Below are 24,329 nucleotides of genomic sequence, written 5' to 3' on the forward strand. Positions count from 1 at the left end.
ATATATTTGCATTTTTGGGGTTTTTTTTTTGTTTGAACTCTCTGATTTATATCATATTCTCATTGCTGTCAAATCTTGAATTTTTGGCAAACATGAGTTCAGTTGAAGTCTTTTTTTTTATATACTAAGGTTATTGGACGAAAATTATGCAGTCCTGTATAAATAGGTTCAAACAGGTTGGTGTAAATTTTTTTTTTCATCTGGTTTCAATCAACATTAAAGGAGATGTATTGGACAGATATTGCCCCCAAAGTACCAAGAATCAGTCAGTTTTGTGAAATATCACTTGTTAAGGTGGTACCCAACACTTTCACTAAAATTAATTTGTCTCGTTTAATTTTCTTAAAAGTTTGACAAAGTATTAACTTTGAACCTTTGACAAAAATATAAAAATTTCAAAAAATTTGAACCAACCGTTTAATCAGAAAAATTACACTGGTTATATAGCAGTTTGACAAACACATATTTTGATCATTGAGAAGCTCGATATTCCCTTATGAACACAACGTCATTAAAACGTTCTGCTGATTTTACAGAGTTATCTCCCTGTAGGGTTAGGTACCACCTTAAGATGGTTTGTATATTTTCAGTGAAAAGAAGAAGCCAGTTGGAGGTGTGTCATTGTTTGGAGGAGCAGACATCTTAAAGAAGAAAACAGACAATGAAGTTAAGGTAAAGAATAAAGTAACTTGACTGAAAGTATTTCAAGAAATAATAAGGAGATGTAATTTTTTTTGTGATCCTTGCATGTTATGAGATAAAAGATGGCTGCTGCAGACAAACTAATAACAAACTAGGATGGAGAGTTGTTTCGTTGACACTCATACCACATCTTTTTAGGGGTCATCCATAATTGTCAAATATTTTCCAAAGTGTACAAAACGTACCCTTGGGGGGAGAGGGTTAAAAAATCATTTTTTACCGTACGCTTTTTTTTTTATTTCCGGAATTGTTTCGTTTTCGCATTATTACAGCAATGAAGCCATTTATTATCGATGCGTTTGAAAATAATGTGAAATTGTACATTAACAAAACAACAAAATGGTATCTTTATACTCTTTATTCTGACGAAACACAAGCATCACAGATAGATGTCATCAAATAAAATAGTCAGATATGTTTCAGTTTATTTTCAATGCAAATTTGTATATCAAACTAAACTATAATAGACAGGATCTTCTTTTTATTAAGAATGATTGATTCTTGTCTTGAAATCTGAAAATGCTTGATGTTCACTTTTTGAGGGAGGGTGGGTGTCTGAAAAAGTGTATGTTTTGTACACTTTGGAAAAGGGTTGACAATTATGGATGACCCCTTATATCTATAATAACAATTTGTTTATCAATGATAATTTTTTTTCATGGACAAATTATAATACATTAACTAGAATTGCCATTGCAAGCAATAGCGGATGTCACCCTGGTCCACCAATTGCCACTAAACAGCAGCCATGGTAACGGCAGCCATTTTGGAAATTCTAAAGTTGAAAGCCGCATCTAGATTAACAAGTTAACATTTCTGTAACGTTTCATACAGATTTGAAGAATTTTCAAAATTTTGCTTTTTTTGCACAGTTTCCATGGCAACATTTGAAAATTCCAAAGTCATACTGCTGCTTTATATTGTGCTCGCCATAATATAATACCATAATATAACATTTAATGGTCGTAGATTTACTTTAACATTAATGTTCTAGAATGTTCTATTACATTTTTACATTCTTTCTGTTTCCATGACAACGGCAGCCATGTTGGATATGCCAACCCTCGACTGCACTTCTGCACATGGTCTTTAACATTTTGGTAAAGTTCCATAACAATTGGTCCATCCTATTCTCAGAAATAGTCTGGACAAAAAAGTGTGGAATAATAATAAAAACTAGAATTGCCATTGCAAGCAATAGCGGATGTCACCCTTCCCCCTATTGCCACTAAGCGGCAGCCATTTCAAACTTGTTTAACAGTAAATGCACAAATATGCATGGCTATTCATCTTTTTGTAAATGTTCAGTATATTCAGAGCATTTTAAAGTATTTCACATTTATACCGTTTCCATGGCAACGGCAGCCATTTTGAAAATTTCAAAGTCAAAAGTCTTATCTTAACTTGTCAGTTACCAATAATATCAAATTTCATTAAGTTAAAACCATTTTGAGAATTTTTGACATTTTTGCAGTTTCCATGGCAACCGTGGCCATTTTGGAAATTCCAACTTCAAAAGTCATATCTAGACTTGACAGTTAACAATCATATCAAGTTTCATCAATTTTGAAGCATTCTAAAATTTTTGCACCTGTATCCATGGTAACATAGTAGTTCCAATGATTATCAAAATCATTCAAAACCTGTATATAGTGGACAACTATATTGCATAAAAATTTGATGATTTTAAGTTCAAGCATACCAAAGTTATTCACCAAACCCGGAAGTTTTTGGAGCATTTTGACCTTTTTGCATTGTTTCCATGGAAACGGCAGACATTTTGGAAATTCCAACGCCAAATTCCACATCTACCAAAGTTGCTCATCGTTATGCTAAAGTTTCAAAAAAATTGGAGCATTTCCATATTTTTGAAATTTTTGGTGTAGTTTCCATGGCAACATAGCAACATAGCAGTTCCAAAATGTGCCAAAATCAGCCAAAACCTGTATATAGTGGGCACCTACATTGTATTAAAATCTAAAGATTTTAAGCTTAAGCATTCTCAAATAATTCAAGGAACTCCAAAATTTTATTTTTTCACCATTTTTCCGTTTCCATGGTGATGGCAGCCATTTTTTAGTTCCAATTTTGCACAGACTCTGGGGAGTCAGGGTTCCTTGTTATAGTGCACCATCATTCGGATTGGTACTTTTGGCTCTGAGAAAGCGGGCGGACAAAATTAGGTGGAAGTATAATAATAATAATACAGAAAAAGAAACAGAGGAAAAGCAATATGTCACCCGACATTGTCGATCGGGTGACATAATAATGTGCTTTGTCACCAATGCAGTCATGTATTTTATGTTTTTATAACCTCTTTAACATTGATCCTGTTAAGGTGGTACCCAACACTTTCACCAAAATTAATTTGGCTCGTTTAATTTTCAAAAAATTTTGTCAAAGTATTTACTTTGACCCTTTAACAAAAATATAAAAATTTCAAAAATTTTGAACCAACCATTTGGTCAGAAAAATTACACTGGTTATATAGCAGTTTGACAAACACTGATTTTGATCATTGAGAAGCTTAATATTCCCTTTACAACACAACGTAATTAAAACGTTGAGCTGACTTTACAGAGTTATCTCCCTGTAGTGTTAGGTACCACCTTAAATTTCAATACAGTGTGTTTCCTTGTTTTATGACAAGGATATTATTTAATGTGTGTTTTAACCAGGAACCAGAGAAGAAATCAGAACCAGTAAAAAGTCCTCCTGCTAAGACCACTTTGTCATTGTTTGATGATGAAGATGAAGACCTATTTGGAGAGAAACCAGCACAACCTAAAGTAACAAAGGTAAATATATATTTCTGTGTTTAGTACATATTTATAGTTTAGTGATGGTTTTTAAAACAAGGAGTTTCTCAGCTATAGTCTTACTGAAGGATGAATTATCTCCCTTTATTTATAGATTAGTGATGGTTTTTAAAACAAGGAGTTTCTCAGCTATAGTCTTACTGAAGGATGAATTATCTCCCTTTATTTATAGATTAGTGATGGTTTTTAAAACAAGGAGTTTCTCAGCTATAGTCTTACTGAAGGATGAATTATCTCACTTTATTTATAGATTAGTGATGGTTTTTAAAACAAGGAGTTTCTCAGCTATAGTCTTACTGAAGGATGAATTATCTCCCTTTATTTATAGATTAGTGATGGTTTTTAAAACAAGGAGTTTCTCAGCTATAGTCTTACTGAAGGATGAATTATCTCCCTTAATTTATAGATTAGTGATGGTTTTTAAAACAAGGAGTTTCTCAGCTATAGTCTTACTGAAGGATGAATTATCTCACTTTATTTATAGATTAGTGATGGTTTTTAAAACAAGGAGTTTCTCAGCTATAGTCTTATTGAAGGATGAATTATCTCCCTTTATTTTCATATTATATTTCCATCAGTCAAAAAAATTCTAAAATAATGAGATAATATGTTTAAAGTCATCATATTTTAAGAAAATGATAAATGAATTCCTGTTTCTGTGTTGATGTCTTAAATATTTTTTTATGCCACTGCTAAGGGGGAATAAGTTTTACCCTTGTCCGTCTGTACCTTCATATGTGAGTACGTTCATCCCAAAATTGGTTTCAGTTCTCTAACTTTAGTTTGCCTCAACCAAATGTTATGAAACTTATAGATAATGCTTATTACCACAAATCACAGTTAATTTTGGTGGTTTCACTTTTACTATTCTAGAGTTATGCCCTTTACCATGTTTACAAAAGCAGTTTTCTAGCTTAAGTTTGTGTCAACCAAATGTTATGAAACTGCTTTACAATGTTTATTACCACAGAACTTAGATCAAGTACCAATTTGAGTAGTGTCATTGTTATGTCCCTTTATATTGTTGTATGCAAGTGGGGCATCATCTTTGTCCTAAAGACACATTACTCATTTATTAGATATCTAGAATTATTTTTTTTTCGGTGTGAAACAAGGCTCAGTCTTGAAGACCTTACCATGACCTACAAAAAAGAAGATGTGGTATGAGTGCCAATGAGACAACTATCCACAAAAGACCAAAATGACACAGACATTAACAACTATAGGTCACCGTACGGCCTTCAACAATGAGCAAAGCCAATACCGCATAGTCAGCTATAAAAGGCCCTGATAAGACAATGTAAAACAATTCAAACGAGAAAACCAACGTCCTTATTTATGTAAAAAAATGAACGAAAAACAAATATATAACACATAAACAAACGACAACCACTGAATTACAGGCTCCTGACTTGGGACAGGCACATACATAAATAATGTGGCGGGGTTAAACATATTAGGGGGATCCCAACCCTCCCCCTAACCTGGGACAGTGGTATAACAGTACAAAATAAGAACGAACTATAAAAATCAGTTGAAAAAGGCTTAACTCATCAGATGGACAAAAATACAAGTGGACGTGGCCCAGTACTTTTATCGGTAATTTGTACATTTTTCCTTTGATGTGTACTCGCTGATAATGCCAGTATCAGTGGACTGGCCGTGATATAAAAATTATTGGGTTAGTACGCAAATGACATGCGCGAATGCAACGCGTAAGGATCTACTTTCCCCTTTCATTCACAAAATTGCGCGTGATTTTTATCGCAGAAACGCACGAAATTTTTGGCGAATGAAACACTTGACATTGATTATAACTTTCACAAAGTTAGTTTATCCTATTTTGTTGTGAAAATGTGAACAGAAAATGCATAAAAAAGCCGACAGACTTGAAAAAAAATGCGTTATCTATAATTGATATCTATATGAACTTTTTATTGAAGTACAACTAACACATCGTTCATGGTGTTCCAATCCGAATTTTTATTCATACAATACCAATACATAGCCTGGTGCTGTTACAAGTATTTTTCTTTTTCTGTTTCTTGAGAAGTATTTGTTTTACCTGTTCAGTCACTATAAAGTGTTACAATTCATATTTAAACGCAACACATAAATAGTAACCAAAAAGGTACCGCTATCGCATGAGAGAAGCTAAAAAAAATGAAATTTACGCATTTTCAACATTTTTGTGGGACCATCATATATGCAATTTTAAAAGATGTGGTTTCATTGTCAATTTAAAGACAGATATTCATAGATCAAAGAACAAAAAAAGTGAACTTATTCATATGCGGATCTAAGATAAATTTTAAAAAGGGGTAACCGGGGCACCATCTATTAAAATGTTTGAAATAATTATGAAGTAGACAAGAAATGAGCTTGTTTAGATAATTAACAAATTAAAGTCAGCTTAAGTAAAATATATTTATAACTTGACGTCGTTTTAAAATGATGATCGATGAAAAATCTGCTGATTCATATCGTATCATTCTAATGTCCTGACTTACTATGCTCTAGGGGGATAGGACCTTAATCGGGACTCCGGGATCGGGTGTCTTTAAGCTCGTGATTTCGGGATATCGGGATTTACTTTATTTAAATCACAGGAGTTTAAATTCTATCAATAATGGGTTAAAAATATACCAAAGTCGACTATCACCTTTAAATCACAGGAGTTTGAGAGAAGCTCTACTGTGATAGTCGACTTTGGTATATTTTTAACCCCGGCTTATTGATAGGACTTCAGTCAAACTCCTGTGATATAAATTCGGGAACTCGTGATTTCGTGTTTTTAAACCCGGGAATTCGGGATCAGGACCCTCCTATCCCCCTCTATGTTGATGCTTTGTGAAAAAAAAAGAAATCTGACTTACCGGTATGCTACCATTGGATTTGCCATTGTTAGAGTCATGTCCAAAGCAGAATATTAATAAAACACATGCAATAATTCCTTTTCAATACTTTGTGCAAGAGAACGCCATGTTTACTGCACTGTGACAAAATTTCAAATGACGTAATGCAACCTGTGACGTCAAGTGTGATTCGCCGTGATTCGACGCGAAAAAGAAGTTCGTTTGTTATTTTCTCTATTATTGTAGTAATTTTTTATTTTTTTTTAAATTACCGATAAACAGAATAAAGGACTTTTTGTTTTTGATACTGACTTTATCACAGAAAATATCAGGCTCGCCCTTCGGGCTCACCTGATATTTTACTGTGATAAAGTCAGTATCAAAAACAAAAAGTCCTTTATTCTATATATACATCCCGACACAAAAAGACACAATGAACAGATCTGAGAGTACTCGCAGTTATCTGACAGCTAGTTCAAAGCCACTAACAACTAATAAAAAAATCATGCATCTAAGACTAAACTATCAATCCGTACACATCCAACATCCAATGGATTTAGTGTAAAGACGTCATAAACAGCCAGAGAAAAACATGACCTTGTGCAATGCCAAGTTACAGGTATCGACAGATTGTAGATCCATGAATATGTATGTGCATATAACATACTAGTAATATTTAGTTAGCTTTTAATTTACTGATAACAAAATCAATATTTATACCAATAAAAACAATATTCAATGATCTTATTACAGTGTTGAATAGGTAACCTTTAAAAATAAGTTTATTTAAAGGAGCGACAAGTTTACATCTTGTACATGGATCATTTCTAAATTTCCGGGCACGGTTAACAACATTTCCGTAAAAATGAGGATGTCCTATCCCGTTTGAAATAAGTTTTCTACAGGTACAACCAAACTTCAAAACCAAATCTTTATATCTATGGAAAAATTTAGTAAAGGTTTTAAGTAATTTATGGTAACGATATCCCTGGTTTAATAATTTACCAGTAATACATAGATTGTGTTCGTTAAAATCAAAAACGTCACAACTGACACGGGCATAGCGAACAAGTTGTGAAATATAAACACCGTAAGATGGTGCCAAAGGAACATCACCATCTAAAAATGGAAAATTAACAATAGGGAACGAAAAATCGTCTCTTTTGTCGTAAATTTTAGTGTGGAGTTTCCCGTTTAAAACCGAAATATCTAAATCCAGGACAGTTATTACCGAATAAATTTGATTTATTTAAAGTAAGTTCCTTGGGGTAAATTTCAGCAGTATATTGAGAAAATTCTTGATTATTTAACGAAAAAATATCATGGTTTACTTTTATAGATTATGACTTGGATAGAGAGTTGTCTCATAGGCATTCATACCACATCTTCTTATATCTATTTTAAATTGAACTCAGTCAATACCTATAACTGCTCAATGAAATAGATCTGTTCTACTGTTAGGTCATATTATAGTGTGATAAGTTACATCCTTCTGTATACACAATAGTTCTTGAAGCAAGTAGGAATTGATATTGATACTATGATCTCCCCAAACCCCAAAAAAGGAAATAAAATGTATGATCAGCACTTGATAAAATTCTCAGGAATCTATACCTTTATTTGAATGATAACATTGAAGATTTTCCAAAAATGTACATTTCCACATCATTACAAAATAAAGATTATGTCTTACAACCAATAAGGAAAGAAATATCAGTCACAAATAGGTAACACCTAATTCATATTAATTTTATTCCTCATTAGGTTGAGAAGAAGACAGAGAGTCAGAAGAAGAATAAGAATTTGTTTGAAGACGATGACCTTTTATTTGGAGAGGAAGAACAACAGTCACCGGGCGTGGACATCTTTGGATCTCCTCCAAAAGTATGTTTTTTCTTATTTGAAATTCATTTTAGAGATTACAAAGTATTGCGGAAGGTTCCAATCTTTTCCTATGCTGCTAAGTTAGATACAATTGGAATAAAATATAGATTTGTCTACAAGTATCTGACAACACTTCATTCTTCTTTCTGTTCTTATGAATTTGACATCTGTTGAGTTCAAATAAGCAGTGGTTCGAGGTCCGTGACCTTCCATTTACGGGTTCTGACCTTCCCAACAGTAGTAAGTTACATGTGAGAGACTTTTGTATTTTTGCAGGTTGAACAAAAATATAAAATCAATACAAATTGGACCTTCTAAGAATAAAGGAGGATCTTTTAATATCTTTGATCAAAGGTCATGGACCCTCCATTGCTTCAGGCAAGCTACTTAACTTGCATTTTAGAAAAATGTCAGGCGGTGATGAAATTCTGTTATATGCCGCTTTCTAGGCTGTCAACCCCACTAAAACTTGTTAAATCGTAAATCTAAATTGATTTATCTTTACAATGGTGTATAACATTTTAGTGGGGTTGACAGCCTAGAAAGCGGCATATAAAGAAATTTCGTCACGCCTGACATTTTTATACGACCGCAAATTTTGAAAAAAATTTCGTTGTATATTGCTATCACGTTGGCGTTGTCGTCGTCGTCGTCGTCGTCGTCGTCTGAATACTTTTAGTTTTCGCACTCTAACTTTAGTAAAAGTGAATAGAAATCTATGAAATTTTAACACAAGGTTTATGACCATAAAAGGAAGGTTGGTATTGATTTTGGGAGTTTTGGTCCCAACATTTTAGGAATTAGGGGCCAAAAAGGGCCCAAATAAGCATTTTCTTGGTTTTCGCACCATAACTTTAGTTTAAGTTAATAGAAATCTATGAAATTTTGACACAAGGTTTATGACCACAAAAGAAAGATTGGGATTGATTTTGGGAGTTATGGTTTCAATAGTTTAGGAATAAGGGGCCAATAAAGGGCCCAAATAAGCATTTTTCTTGGTTTTTGCACAATAACTTTAGTTTAAGTAAATAGAAATCTATGAAATTTAAACACAATGTTTATGACCACAAAAGGAAGGTTGGTATTGATTTTGGGAGTTTAGGACCCAACAGTTTAGGAATTAGGGGCAAAAAAGGGACCCAAATAAGCATTTTTCTTGGTTTTCGCGCCATAACGTTAGTATAAGTAAATACAAATCTATGAAATTTAAACACAAGGCTTATGACCATAAAAGGAAGGTTGGTATTGATTTTGGGAGTTTTGGTCCCAACAGTTTAGGAAAAAGGGGCCCAAAGGGTCCAAAATTAAACTTTGTTTGATTTCATCAAAATTGAATAATTGGGGTTCTTTGATATGCCGAATCTAACTGTATATGTAGATTCTCAACTTTTGGTCCCGTTTTCAAATTGGTCTACATTAAGGTCCAAAGGGTCCAAAATTAAACTTAGTTTGATTTTGACAAAAAATGAATCGGTTGGGTTCTTTGATATGTTGAATCTAAAAATGTACTTAGATTCTTGATTATTGAAGTTTTTTGGTCCAGTTTTCAAATTGGTCTACATTAAGGTCCAAAGGGTCCAAAATTAAACTTTGTTTGATTTCATCAAAAATTGAATCCTTGGGGTTCTTTGATATGCCAAATCTAACTGTGTATGTAGATTCTTCATTTTTGGTCCTGTTTTCAAATTTCAAATTCTACATTAAAGTCCAAAGGGTCCAAAATTAAACTAAGTTTGATTTTAACAAAAATTGAATTCTTGGGCCTCTTTGATATGCTTAATCTAAACATGTACTTAGATTTTTGATTATGGGCCCAGTTTTCAAGTTGGTCCAAATCAGGATCTAAAATTATTATATTAAGTATTGTGCAATAGCAAGTCTTTTCAATTGCACAGTATTGTGCAATGGCAAGAAATATCTAATTGCACAATATTGTGAAATAGCAAATTTTTTTTTAATTAGAGTTATCTTTCTTTGTCTAGAATAGTAAGCAAGAAATATCCTATTGCACAATATTGTGCAATAGCAAGAATTTTTTTTAATTGGAGTTATCTTTCTTTGTCCAGAATCAACTTAAATCTTTGTTATATACAATATACAATGTATATACACTTTTTACTACCAACTGATCAATTTAAATAATCTTTACCATTCAGTGATAACAAGCAGTTTTTTTACATCTTAATATTTTATGATGTATTTAAATGAGTAGTTATTGTTGCAAACTCCATTCGAAATTTGAATTGATATCAGTTTTGAAAAAGGGAAACGGGGATGTGAAAAAAAAAGGGGGGGGGGGTTAAATTTTTCTCATTTCAGATTTCATAAATAAAAAGAAAATTTCTTCAAACATTTTTTTGAGAGGATTAATATTCAACAGCATAGTGAATTGCTCAAAGGCAAAAAAAAACCTTTTAAGTTCATTAGACCACATTCATTCTGTGTCAGAAACCTATGCTGTGTCAACTATTTAATTTTAGATTTAAAAAGTTTGAAGAAGAAATCTTTAATTGATTTGTAAAATCTTGGCATTTGTTTTGTGTAAAAAAAAACCATGTAATGTCAAAAATTTGATCACAATCCAAATTGAATGTTTTGTCCATACTTGCCCCAACTGTTCAGGGTTCGACCTCTGCGGTCGTATAAAGCTGCGCCCTGCGGAGCACCTGGTTCTAAAATACAAGTTAAGTACCTTGTGTTATATTAAGGTATATAAGAAAAAAAAATCTGAGACAAATGCCTGTGTTATACACACATTTTTATACCCCCGCTTTAAAAAAGGGGGGTATACTGTTTTACCTCTGTCTGTCCTTCCGTCAGTCCGTCAGTCAGTCCGTCCGTCCCATGAATATTTTTCGTCGCATTTTTCTCAGGAACTACAATACAAGGATTTCTAAACTTTGGTTTCAGGGTTTATCTAAGTCAGCTATACCGTGTGATGCGTTTTCAGATTGATCACTTGACAACTTCCTGTTTACCGAACACTTGTATGATTTTACACATGATAGCCAAGTTGAAAATTTTCTTCACATTTTTCTCAGGAACTACAATACAAGGATTTCTGAAATTTGGTTTCAGGATTTATATAAGTCAGCTATACCCTGTGATGCGTTTTCAGATTCATCACTCGACAACTTCCTGTTTACCGAACACTTGCATATTTTTACACTATTAATATTATCCACTTGCGGCGGGGGTATCATCAGTGAGCAGTAGCTCGCAGTTTCACTTGTTCTGAACACCTTGACATATTAAGCTAATTTTACATTTGTGATTCTACAATGATAAGTTACAGATCCAGTATACTTCGATTCTGCTCCACTAATTTTTAACAAAATTACAGGCTTTGGACTTGTGAAAATAACAGGAAAACATACTGTTTTCCTAATGCCTTAAAATATTCAGCTGATTGGACACATACCCTTTTTTTTTTTTGGGGTGGAGAGGGGATTACCTAATCCAATCATACACAATTGCATTTAAATTTAATTTTGTACTGTAAATTCAGAAATTATTGCGAGGTTTTTATAATGGTGAAAAATGCGACAGAGTTGTAAACACAATAATTTGAACTCGCATTTTAAAATATTTCATATGAATTAAGCAGGATTTTCCCCCGAAATCGCATAAATTAAAATAGCATTTTAGACTTAAAAATGACAAAATCGCAATAATAAATGCACCCAATAATTTCTGAATTTACAGTACCCATTGAATGCTGACTGCACAATAAAAGACTTTAAGAATCTTAAATTGTGGAAAACAATTTCATTTAAAGATTAGAAAACTGTGTGAACCATGATTGTTTGTCTGCATTACATGTAAATTAAAGAGTTGCCAACATGGCAGCAATTACCGTAGTGTTTTCTTCACTTTTGTTCTAAAACACCAATGGTTTAATGGTTTTCATGGACTTGAGGTTCTAAAACACCAATGGTTAAATGGTTTTCATGGAGGAAACATGTATTTTTGAGGATATTTTATTTTGTGAATATAAAAAATCCTTCGGTGTTTGACTGAATCGGTACATCTTTCTGTAAATAAGCCCAAGATATCCATGAAGGTAATTCATCCATGAATAATATGATATTTGGACATATGTGGTATGGGCTTTGCTCATTGTTGGAGGCAGGATGGTGACCTATTTTTGTTAATTTCTGTGTCATTTAACTTTTTTAGATTCAAGTGTCACTGATGAGTCTTTTGTAGACGAAAGGCATGTCTGGTGTAAATACAAAATTTAATCCTGGTATCTATATGAGTTTATTTGGTCTTTTGTGGAGAGTTGTCTCATTAGCAATCATACCATATCTTCTTTTTTATGCCCCACCTAAGATAGTAGAGGGGCATTATGTTTTCTGGTCTGTGCATCTGTTTGTTCGTTCGTTCGTCCGTCCGTCCGTTCGTTCGTTCGTCCGTCTGTCCCGCTTCAGGTTAAAGTTTTTGGTCGAGGTAGTTTTTGATGAAGTTGAAGTCCAATCGACTTCAAACTTGGTACACTTGTTCCCTATGATATGATCCTTCTAATTTTAATGCCAAATTAGAGATTTTACCCCAATTTCACGGTCCACTGAACATAGAAAATGATAGTGCGAGTGGGGCATTCGTGTACTGAGGACACATTCTTGTTATTATATGAACTTATAGTTCCCTTAATTTTTGTAAGATTTGTGTCTCATTGTTTTCACCAGTATCTTAGATAAATTGGTAAACATTAACATATACATTTTGGTAGAACTCTATAAAGAGAGACGAAGGATGCCAAAGGGACATTCAAATTGATAAGTCTAAAATAAACTGATAATGCCATGGCAAGCAAATAATAATAATAATAATAAATTCTTTATTTAAAGAGGGTAAACTCAGTTAGTTACAATAAACTAATCTTCCCTGAGGCCCTGAAAGGAATAAGACAAGCAACAAAATATAAAATAACTTAGAAAACCAAAAACTGTTTCGGCAACACAAACCCCATCCAAATCTGGGGGTGATCTCAGGTGATCAAGGTCTGCTCAACTTGCGGCACCAATTGCTTAAATAAGTACAAACTTGGTGCTTTTTATCGTATAATGGTATCATGTCATCATCAGCATCATCCGAAGACATTTGGTTTCCGGACAATAACTTAAGTATGAGTAAATAGAAATCTATGAAATTAAAACACAAGTTTTGTATACACAAAAGGAAAGTTGGGATTGATTTTGGGGTTATGGTCCTAACAGTTTAGGAATTAGGGGCCAAAAAAGGGCCCAAATAAGCATTTTTCTAGTTTCCATACAATAACTTGCGTAAAGGTGAATCAATCTCTTTGAAATTATACCACAAGTTTCCATACCAAAAAGGGATGGTTAGGATTGGCTTAGGGGGGTTATGGCTCAAACCGTTTAGGAATTAGGGGCAAAATGGGGGTAATAAATGTTTCCTCAGGGTTTCCTGGTTAATTACCTAAGACAATTTAAAAGCAGTGTAAGGGATCAAGGTAATTCAAACTATGCTTTTAAATTATGTAAAAAGAAATATTGTATTGTATTGAGATGATTTAGCAATTTATTTTGAGAAGTACCTATTAAATGCTGATTTAATATTATATGTCATTTTCTATTTTAAGACTTTTTATACGACCGCAAAATTTGAAAAATTTTTCGTCGTATATTGCTATCACGTTGGCGTCGTCGTCGTCGTCTGCGTCGTCGTCCGGCGTCCGAATACTTTTAGTTTTCGCACTCTAACTTTAGTAAAAGTGAATGGAAATCTATGAAATTTTAACACAAGGTTTATGACCACAAAAGGAAGGTTGGTATTGATTTTGGGAGTTTTGGTCCCAACATTTTAGGAATTAGGGGCCAAAAAGGGCCCAAATAAGCATTTTCTTGGTTTTCGCACTATAACTTTAGTTTAAGTTAATAGAAATCTATGAAATTTTGACACAAGGTTTATGACCACAAAAGAACGGTTGGGATTGATTTTGGGAGTTAAGGTTTTAACAGTTTAGGAATTAGGGGCCAAAAAAGGGCCCAAATAAGCATTATTCTTGGTTTTCGCACAATAACTTTAGTTTAAGTAAATAGAAATCAATGAAATTTAAACACAATGTTAATGACTACAAAAGGAAGGTTGGTATTGATTTTGGGAGTTTAGGTCCCAACAGTTTAGGAATTAGGGGCCAAAAAGGGACCCAAATAAGCATTTTTCTTGGTTTTCGCACCATAACGTTAGTATAAGTAAATAGAAATCTATGAAATTTAAACACAAGGTTTATGACCATAAAAGGAAGGTTGGTATTGATTTTGGGAGTTTTGGTCCCAACAGAATAAGGGGCCCAAAGGGTCCAAAATTAAACTTTGTTTGATTTCATCAAAATTGAATAATTGGAGTTCTTTGATATGCCGAATCTAACTGTCATGACTGTGTATGTAGATTCTTAACTTTTGGTCCCGTTTTCAAATTGGTCTGCATTAAGGTCCAAAGGGTCCAAAATTAAACTTAGTTTGATTTTGACAAAAAATGAATCAGTTAGGTTCTTTGATATGCTGAATCTAAAAATGTACTTAGATTCTTGATTATTGGCCCAGTTTTCAAGTTGGTCCAAATCGGGGTCCAAAATTAAACTTTGTTTGATTTCATCAAAAATTGAATAAATGGGGTTCTTTGATATACCAAATCTAACTGTGTATGTAGATTCTTCATTTTTGGTCCTGTTTTCAAATTGGTCTACACTAAAGTCCAAAGGGTCCAAAATTAAACTTAGTCTGATTTCAACAAAAATTGAAATCTTGGGGTTCTTTGATATGCTGAATCCAAAAATGTACTTAGATTTTTTATTATGGGCCCAGTTTTCAAGTTGGTCGAAATCAGGATCTAAAATTATTATATTAAGTGTTGTGCAATAGCAAGTCTTTTCAATTGCACAGTATTGCGCAATGGCAAGAAATATCTAATTGCACAATATTGTGAAATAGCAAATTTTTTTTTAATTAGAGTTATCTTTCTTTGTCAAGAATAGTAAGCAAGAAATATCTAATTGCAAAATATTGTGCAATAGCAGGATTTTTATTAATTGGAGTTATCTTTCTTTGTCCAGAATCAACTTAAATCTTTGTTATATACAATATACAATGTATATTCACTTTTTACTACCAACTGATAAATTATAATAAATAACATTCAGTGATAACAAGCAGTTTTTTTTACATCTTAATATTTTATGATGTATTTAAATGAGTAGTTATTGTTGCAAACTCCATTAGAAATTTTAATTGAGATTAGTTTTGGAATAAGGGAAAGGGGGATGTGATTAAAAAAATTGGGTTCAATTTTTCTCATTTGAAATTTCATAAATAAAAAAGAAAATTTCTTCAAACATTTTTATGCCCCACCTACGATAGTAGAGGGGCATTATGTTTTCTGGTCTGTGCGTGCGTCCGTCCATCCGTCTGTCCGTTCGTTCGTCCGTCCGTTCGTCCGTTCGTCCGTCCGTTTGTCCTGCTTCAGGTTAAAGTTTTTGGTCAAGGTAGTTTTTGATGAAGTTTAAGTCCAATCGACTTTAAACTTAGTACACATGTCCCCTATGATATGATCTTTCTAATTTTAATGCCAAATTAGAGTTTTTACCCCAATTTCACGGTCCACTGAACATGGAAAATGATAGTGCGAGTGGGGCATTCGTGTACTGAGGACACATTCTTGTTTTGAGAGGATTAATATTCAACAGCATAGTGAATTGCTCTAAGAGAAAACAAAAATTTTAAGTTCATTAGAACACATTCATTCTGTGTCAGAAACCTATGCTGTGTCAACTATTTAATCACAATCCAAATTTAGAGCTGAATCCAGCTTGAATGTTGTGTCCATACTTGCCCCAACCGTTCAGGGTTCAACCTCTGCGGTCGTATAAAGCTATGCCCTGCGGAGCATCTGGTTTGATGTATTATAATTGTTAATTATGGTTGCAAAGTCCATTGGAAATTTAATTGAAATTATGACCATATCTTGAGGGAAATATTTTTTTTTTTAAAGAGGTGGGGTGGTAGGTGAAAAAAAATGGGGGCTTAGATTTCAGAAATGAAAAAGAAAACTTCTTGAAATATTTTTTTTTTTTGTATAATACAAAAAGAGAGAGAGAGAGGGGAAAGGGGGGAGACAATTCGCAACAGCAAAGTCTGTATTGAAAAAAAAATGGTGTGTCAATTTTGGTAATTACATAGATTCTATTAAATTCTAACATTTAGCAGCCAGATACAAGTTATTTGGGATTTCACTTATTGCCTTTGCATACAACAATTTGAAATATAAAGAAGGATATATCTGTACTGGCTAAGTTTAGTTCAAAAGTTTGGTTTAAGTGTATTGACCTGTGACTCATTGACATTTACTATCATTTAAAGCAGAAAAAGGGGTGTGTACAGGTAATAGGACCATGTTAATAGCAGGATCCCTGTTAATAGTTACACTTTAAGTGTGAAATACTACACATTATTACATTTGATATGTACATTTGTACTTAACTCGGTTGAAAATCAAACTTATGTTAGGATACAAATATTAAGAATATTATTTGGAGAATTATGGAAATACTTTTACATGAATCAATGGTATGTCTTTAAGGAATCATAACAAGTATATAGAGTTTGAGAGTTAAAACTTTCAAATGGAATGAACTTATTCAACTTAAAATCAATGCTTATTTTGTATTTGAAAATATTCAGTTATAGTATGGACAGTTTTTTATATTGCATTTCTTTTAGACAGTTATTTCAAATTAAAAGTCGTACATGCTTCATTTCAAAGATTTTTACAGTTAAGTGTACTACTATTTGGAAAAATCATATCAAAATTATAGAAAAGACTATCAGCTCTATTTTTTTTAGTTTTTTTTAATAACTCAAAATATTGTCAATTATATACGTTAAGGGGGTCTTAAAATTCAGTTTGACAGGTTTAGACATAAAGAGAGTGTAAATCATCTATTTAAACAAATTGTCTTATCTTTAAGGATGTTTGCTCCTCCATCTTTTGATTTTTTGCCAGATTTTCGGAATCCTCTGGTTTTATCCATGTATTGTCATTAAAAAAAATTGCCCATTAACCACTACTTTTCTTTTCATAATTTTATTACATTTAGTTTAAAAAGCTGTATTTCAAAACTTTATAAAATTCTTGTTATTTTTTCATAGTTTTTGAAACAAAGAAGGTGCCAATGTTAAATATATGAAAAATCTAGAGAGAATTATTTCCCGCCAAATTTTCAATGGCTTATATCTCGAAAACGAGCGCAGGGACACTCCATTTTTTTCTACTTTTTTAGTTTCTTTACTTTTAAAAAGCTTGTTATTTTTTAACAGAGTAGCAAACATCCTTAAGACGGATGAAAATAAAGATTTTTAAAGAAGAATTTTTACCTCCTTTCCTCCCTGTAGATGTATGTTTAAAGTACATTTGTAGTTTAGTGTAAATTACTACATTACCTGTCAATGGTGTGCAATCAGTAAAGATCTAAGTAATGATAAAAGGTTATGAAATTATAAAATACTGACATCATATCTGTCCTCCATTATAGTATTTATAGAAATATGAATAAATGTTAAAAGCCATTTCATTATGTGTTTTATAACACCTTGTCTGAACGTATATTTTAAGGGAGCTATTATTTGATTTTTATGGGGGGGCTAGGATGAAATTTGAAAAAAATAGGCAGGACAGGAGTTTTGAGTAAAAAAAAAAAGCAGGATGAGACACATTTGCAAAAAAAAAAAAAGTCAGGACGACAATTTAGGTAAAAAAAAGTCAGGATAAACTAAAAAAAAAAAAGGCAGGACTGAAAAGAGTGAAAAATAAAAAGGCAGGACAGAGATTACAGCTAAAAAAAAAATGCAGGACAAAATTTTTCATCCTAGCCCCCCCTCCCCCCATAAAAATCAAATGGTAGCTCCCTAACCTAGGAGTATATCATAAGTTGATAATATTTATCTCTCAAAATTCATTAATTGATATTTTCAAATAGCATCCAAATTAATTTTATAAGTTGTATAATTTTAGTCAGAAATTTGATTTTCGGACATTAATAATATATTTTTTTATAAATAGGTACATAATATAATATTATATTTTATAACCTGATAGTTCATTGGAAGCTCATCAAAATAGTATTAAATTCAGATGCTTTAATAGTACAGTAAAGATTTAAGACTAGTTGTTAGGTAATTTATTGTATCCAGGCAGATAATATGAAGTATGCACTTCCTCTGTGGCCATTTTTTAAAACTAATTGTCCTGTATCAAAACATCAACTGATATTTACAACTTGTTCATTTAAAATGATTTTTTAAACTGATATTTACAATTTATGGACCTAAAATGATATATAGTAGAATTATATTCTTTCTACAGCAGTATTATGTACTGTAAGTACTATGTTTTATATAAGAACTAGATATACATCTTTATTTATGTACTTTTAAAAACATCTGAATAATAAACTGTTTTGTTTAACTTCCAATAAGTTATCAGATTATTATATAATAAGTATTACAATGTATATAAGGTGGGATCTGAATACACTCTAATTTTTGATGGCATGGTTTTTATACGACCGCAAATTTTGAAAAAATTTTCGTCGTATATTGCTATCACGTCGTCGTCGTCGTCGTCGTCGTCGTCCGGCGTCCGAATACTTTTAGTTTTCGCACTCTAACTTTAGTAAAAGTGAATAGAAATCTATGAAATTTTAACACAAGGTTTATGACCACAAAAGGAAGGTTGGTATTGATTTTGGGAGTTTTGGTCCCAACATTTTAGGAATTAGGGGCCAAAAAGGGCCCAAATAAGCATTTTCTTGGTTTTCGCACTATAACTTTAGTTTAAGTTAATAGAAATCTATGAAATTTTGACACAAGGTTTATGACCACAAAAGAACGGTTGGGATTGATTTTGGGAGTTTTGGTCTCAACAGTTTAGGAATTAGGGGCCAAAAAAGGGCCCAAATAAGCATTATTCTTGGTTTTCGCACAATAACATTAGTTTAAGTAAATAGACATCAATGAAATTTAAACACAATGTTAATGACTACAAAAGGAAGGTTGGTATTGATTTTGGGAGTTTAGGTCCCAACAGTTTAGGAATTAGGGGCCAAAAAGGGACCCAAATAAGCATTTTTCTTGGTTTTCGCACCATAACGTTAGTATAAGTAAATAGAAATCTATGAAATTTAAACACAAGGTTTATGACCATAAAAGGAAGGTTGGGTTTGATTTTGGGAGTTTTGGTCCCAACAGAATAAGGGGCCCAAAGGGTCCAAATTAAACTTTGTTTGATTTCATCAAAATTGAATAATTGGGGTTCTTTGATATGCCGAATCTAACTGTCATGACTGTGTATGTAGATTCTTAACTTTTGGTCTGTTTTCAAATTGGTCTACATTAAGGTCCAAAGGGTCCAAAATTAAACTTAGTTTGATTTTGACAATAAATGAATCAGTTAGGTTTTTTGATATGCTGAATCTAAAAATGTACTTAGATTCTTGATTATTGGCCCAGTTTTCAAGTTGGTCCAAATCGGGGTCCAAAATTAAACTTTGTTTGATTTCATCAAAAATTGAATAAATGGGGTTCTTTGATATACCAAATCTAACTGTGTATGTAGATTCTTCATTTTTGGTACTGTTTTCAAATTGGTCTACACTAAAGTCCAAAGGGTCCAAAATTAAACTTAGTCTGATTTTAACAAAAATTGAAATCTTGGGGTTCTTTGATATGCTGAATCCAAAAATGTACTTAGATTTTTTATTATGGGCCCAGTTTTCAAGTTGGTCCAAATCAGGATCTAAAATTATTATATTAAGTATTGTGCAATAGCAAGTCTTTTCAATTGCACAGTATTGCGCAATGGCAAGAAATATCTAATTGCACAATATTGTGAAATAGCAAATTTTTTTTTAATTAGAGTTATCTTTCTTTGTCCAGAATAGTAAGCAAGAAATATCTAATTGCAAAATATTGTGCAATAGCAAGATTTTTTTTTAATTGGAGTTATCTTTCTTTGTCCAGAATCAACTTAAATCTTTGTTATATACAATATACAATGTATATTCACTTTTTACTACCAACTGATAAATTAAAATAATCTTTACCATTCAGTGATAACAAGCAGTTTTTTTACATCTTATTTCCTTATCTTATCTAAAATGTTTTTAGATAATGTATGTTGGACATTTGCCAGACATGACTATGATGTCATTTTCTATTTTTATTTGCCCATTATTTTATGTAAATAACTTCATTGGAAATTTGCCAATATAAAATGTTGCTGATGAAGTTTTTTTTATTGTTTTATACAATAAACAATGTATATTCACTTTTACTACCAACCAATCTTTACCATTCAGTGATAACAAGCACTTTATTTTACATTTTAATATTTTATGATGTATTTAAAAGAGTAGTTATTGTTGCAAACTCCATTAGAAATTTGAATTGATATCAGTTTTGGAAAAAAGGAAACGGGGATGTGAAAAAAGAGGGGGGGGGGTTAAATTTTTCTCATTTCAGATTTCATAAATAAAAAGAAAATTTCTTCAAACATTTTTTTGAGAGGATTAATATTCAACAGCATAGTGAATTGCTAAAAGGCAAAAACAAACTTTTAAGTTCATTAGACCACATTCATTCTGTGTCAGAAACCTATGCTGTGCCAACTATTTAATTTTAGATTTAAAAAGTTTGAAGAAGAAATCTTTAATTGTAAAATTTGTAAAATCTTGACATTTGTTTTGTGTAAAAAAAAAACCCATGTAATGTCAAAAATTTGATCACAATCCAAATTCAGAGCTGTATCACGCTAGAATGTTTTGTCCATACTTGCCCCAACTGTTCAGGGTTGGACCTCTGCGGTCGTATAAAGCTGCGCCCTGCGGAGCACCTGGTTGGTCCTGTTTTCAAATTGGTCTACACTAAAGTTCAAAGGGTCCAAAATCAAACTTAGTCTGATTTTAACAAAAATTGAAATCTTGGGGTTCTTTGATATGCTGAATCCAAAAATGTACTTAGATTTTTTATTATGGGCCAAGTTTTCGAGTTGGTCCAAATCAGGATCTAAAATTATTATATTAAGTATTGTGCAATAGCAAGTCTTTCCAATTGCACAGTATTGCGCAATGGCAAGAAATATCTAATTGCACAATATTGTGAAATAGCAAATTTTTTTTTAATTAGAGTTATCTTTCTTTGTCCAGAATAGTAAGCAAGAAATATCTAATTGCAAAATATTGTGCAATAGCAAGATTTTTTTTTAATTGGAGTTATCTTTCTTTGTCCAGAATCAACTTAAATCTTTGTTATATACAATATACAATGTATATTCACTTTTTACTACCAACTGATAAATTAAAATAATCTTTACCATTCAGTGATAACAAGCAGTTTTTTTACATCTTAATATTTTATGATGTATTTAAATGAGTAGTTATTGTTGCAAACTCCATTAGAAATTTTAATTGAGATTAGTTTTGGAATAAGGGAAAGGCGGATGTGATTAAAAAAATTGGGTTCAATTTTTCTCATTTGAAATTTCATAAATAAAAAAGAAAATTGCTTCAAACATTTTTTTGAGAGGATTAATATTCAACAGCATAGTGAATTGCTCTAACAGAAAACAAAAATTTTAAGTTCATTAGAACACATTCATTCTGTGTCAGAAACCTATGCTGTGTCAACTATTTAATCACAATCCAAATTTAGAGCTGAATCCAGCTTGAATGTTGTGTCCATACTTGCCCCAACCATTCAGGGTTCAACCTCTGCGGTCGTATAAAGCTACGCCCTGCGGAGCATCTGGTTGTAAAATGTCAAAGTATCTAGACTTGTATTAAATCATGAGTTTATGATAGTAATTGGTATAATAAAAACTTTTTCAACATCTGTTGAACATTTTTATGACAAAACCAAAAAAATGTTTATGTATACTGAGTTCTAAAGAACCAAAGTTGTTAAACCTATGCTATTAAATACAATTTTTTTGTTACGAATACGGTTTTTGTTTTGAATACAATCTTTGTTTGATTTCAAATGTCCTGGAATTTGGATTTGAATTTAGATAAAAGGAAGGGGTAGGATTTTGTATGTTTCGTCAATATCAATAGTATTCACATCTTATCTTTTTGCATCTTCATCTCCAATAAGTAGATTAGTTTCAAACATTTTTGGTAAAAGGGGAAAAGGGGGGGATAGAGTTGAGTTCTTTTATTCTGATTATATTTTACTCATAATATCAATAGTATTCACATTTATTCTTATTTTCTTATTGCATCTTCCTCTTTAATTAGTAAAGGTTTCAAGCAGTTATAAATGTTTTCAAATCTCAAACAGTTTTAAATTTCATCTTATGTAAGGAGTAAAGTACGACATTAATTGAGGATATTTAATACTTTTTGTAAGTACCTTTGTGAAGTAGTATAACATTTGATTTTGTATGTTTTATGAATGAATCTTAGTGATTTATCTGATAAAAAACAAGGTACACACCTCAGGTAGCTACTAATTATCTGATACTGATTAGGAATTAACGAGCCTCAATGCAGACTACATCTGGCTTTATTTTACTATACAGCTATGATCCTCATTCAGCACTGCTGCTAATAGCTTTATCAGTAACATAAACAAAAAGTTGTAATCTGCAGCATCATATACACGACCAGATCTGTGCTAATTGTAATATTGATCAGTGTTGTAAATATAACAAATGTTAGTGTCAGTGGTTTTACACATGGTTGTGGATTTATTGAACAAATATTACAGTAAAATACAGGTTTGTTTTATGTGCTTCATTTATTTAAGTGAGAATGTACTTATGAGTTACAATTTTCCATTGTAAAATTTTTGTTGGTTTTTAAGTTTGGAGTTAAGATACGGTAGTTGTGGCTAAACTGTCTGTCTGTTTGTTTGTTTGTGTGCCTTACAAGTGCAACCATTGAGACTAATAGTGCACTAGCATCAGTTTTTACCTTAAACTTTACCAAGTGGTTTGGGTGGGGGGATGGGTGGTAATAGAATCTACATGCATACAAGTATAGGGGTGGGGGTGGAGAGTAGTGTGTGTTTATCCCTTTTGAGCTTACATAAAGATATATAGGACTATGTGATACAGCCTTTTTGAGTTGGTGGGGCTTAAAAGAAATATCAATTAATCATATTTCAAGTTTTTTTAACAAGACTATGGATAATTTGTAGATTGATAATAGTGTATATTTAAGTGCTTGTAATGCTCACCCATAATTTAACCATCTCCTCTTGATTTTATTTTGAATTGCTTGTAGTGTAGGTTTGCTGTCACCTTGAATATTTCATTTATTTCATAGCAATACACGTGAAAGTATTTTATAAATAAAAATATATTATGGGTTATGTGTAATTTGATGAGTTAATTAAACGAGGCATAAAGAGATCAACATTTAGTCTTAATTATACATGTAGGAGCCAGCTGGAGCCTGCCTCCCAGTATGGGACTTTCTTAAAGTGTTGAAGATCCATTAGGTGGAAACCCTGTTTGAACTAAATTCCAAAGGAAAGACCCATAGGTGGCTTTGGGCTGTGTTCTGCTCTTTGGTCAGGTTGTTGTCGCATGTGTCTCTTTGACACTTTACCCATTTTAAGTAGAACATGTATACCATTGAATTTTATTATTATTTTTAAATGTACTTTCACAATCAGGTTATTTTGATTACAAGTTCTACCAAAACTTATGTTTTTCAGATAAGTGAGAAGAAAGGCAGTGTAGTATCCAATGAAGAACAATCCAGTCCTGTGACAGAGGTTTGTTAGATCAGCACCGTGAATTATCAAATATTTGCACTGGTTTTATTATTACAAAAAAGTGCTTGCACATCATAATTCAAATTTTCTATTCTAATTGTACTCATACTCTTTTTATGCAGAATTTATGAAATTAGATATATAGAAATAAAAAGATGTGATATGAGTGCCAGTGAGACAACTCTCCATCCAAGTCTCAAAATGTTAAAATTAAACTGTTATAGGTCAAAGTACAGCCTTTAACACAGAGCCTTGGCTCATACATAACA

At 32.2% G+C, this 24,329-nt stretch overlaps 1 protein-coding gene across 1 annotated transcript in view; it reads left to right on the top strand.

The window, feature by feature from the left end:
* The window catches only part of LOC143055525 (uncharacterized), a 62,094-nt gene that overhangs the window by 22,285 nt on the left and 15,480 nt on the right, over positions 1 to 24,329 (top strand). Inside the window, exons 21-24 of the mRNA XM_076228685.1 lie at positions 591 to 672; positions 3,381 to 3,500; positions 8,141 to 8,260; positions 24,001 to 24,060. Coding sequence (XP_076084800.1) covers positions 591 to 672; positions 3,381 to 3,500; positions 8,141 to 8,260; positions 24,001 to 24,060 — 382 coding nt within the window. The remainder of the gene's footprint in view (positions 1 to 590; positions 673 to 3,380; positions 3,501 to 8,140; positions 8,261 to 24,000; positions 24,061 to 24,329) is intronic.

The sequence above is a fragment of the Mytilus galloprovincialis genome, chromosome 12 (genome assembly GCF_965363235.1).
Source record: "Mytilus galloprovincialis chromosome 12, xbMytGall1.hap1.1, whole genome shotgun sequence".
Classification (NCBI taxonomy): domain Eukaryota; kingdom Metazoa; phylum Mollusca; class Bivalvia; order Mytilida; family Mytilidae; genus Mytilus; species Mytilus galloprovincialis.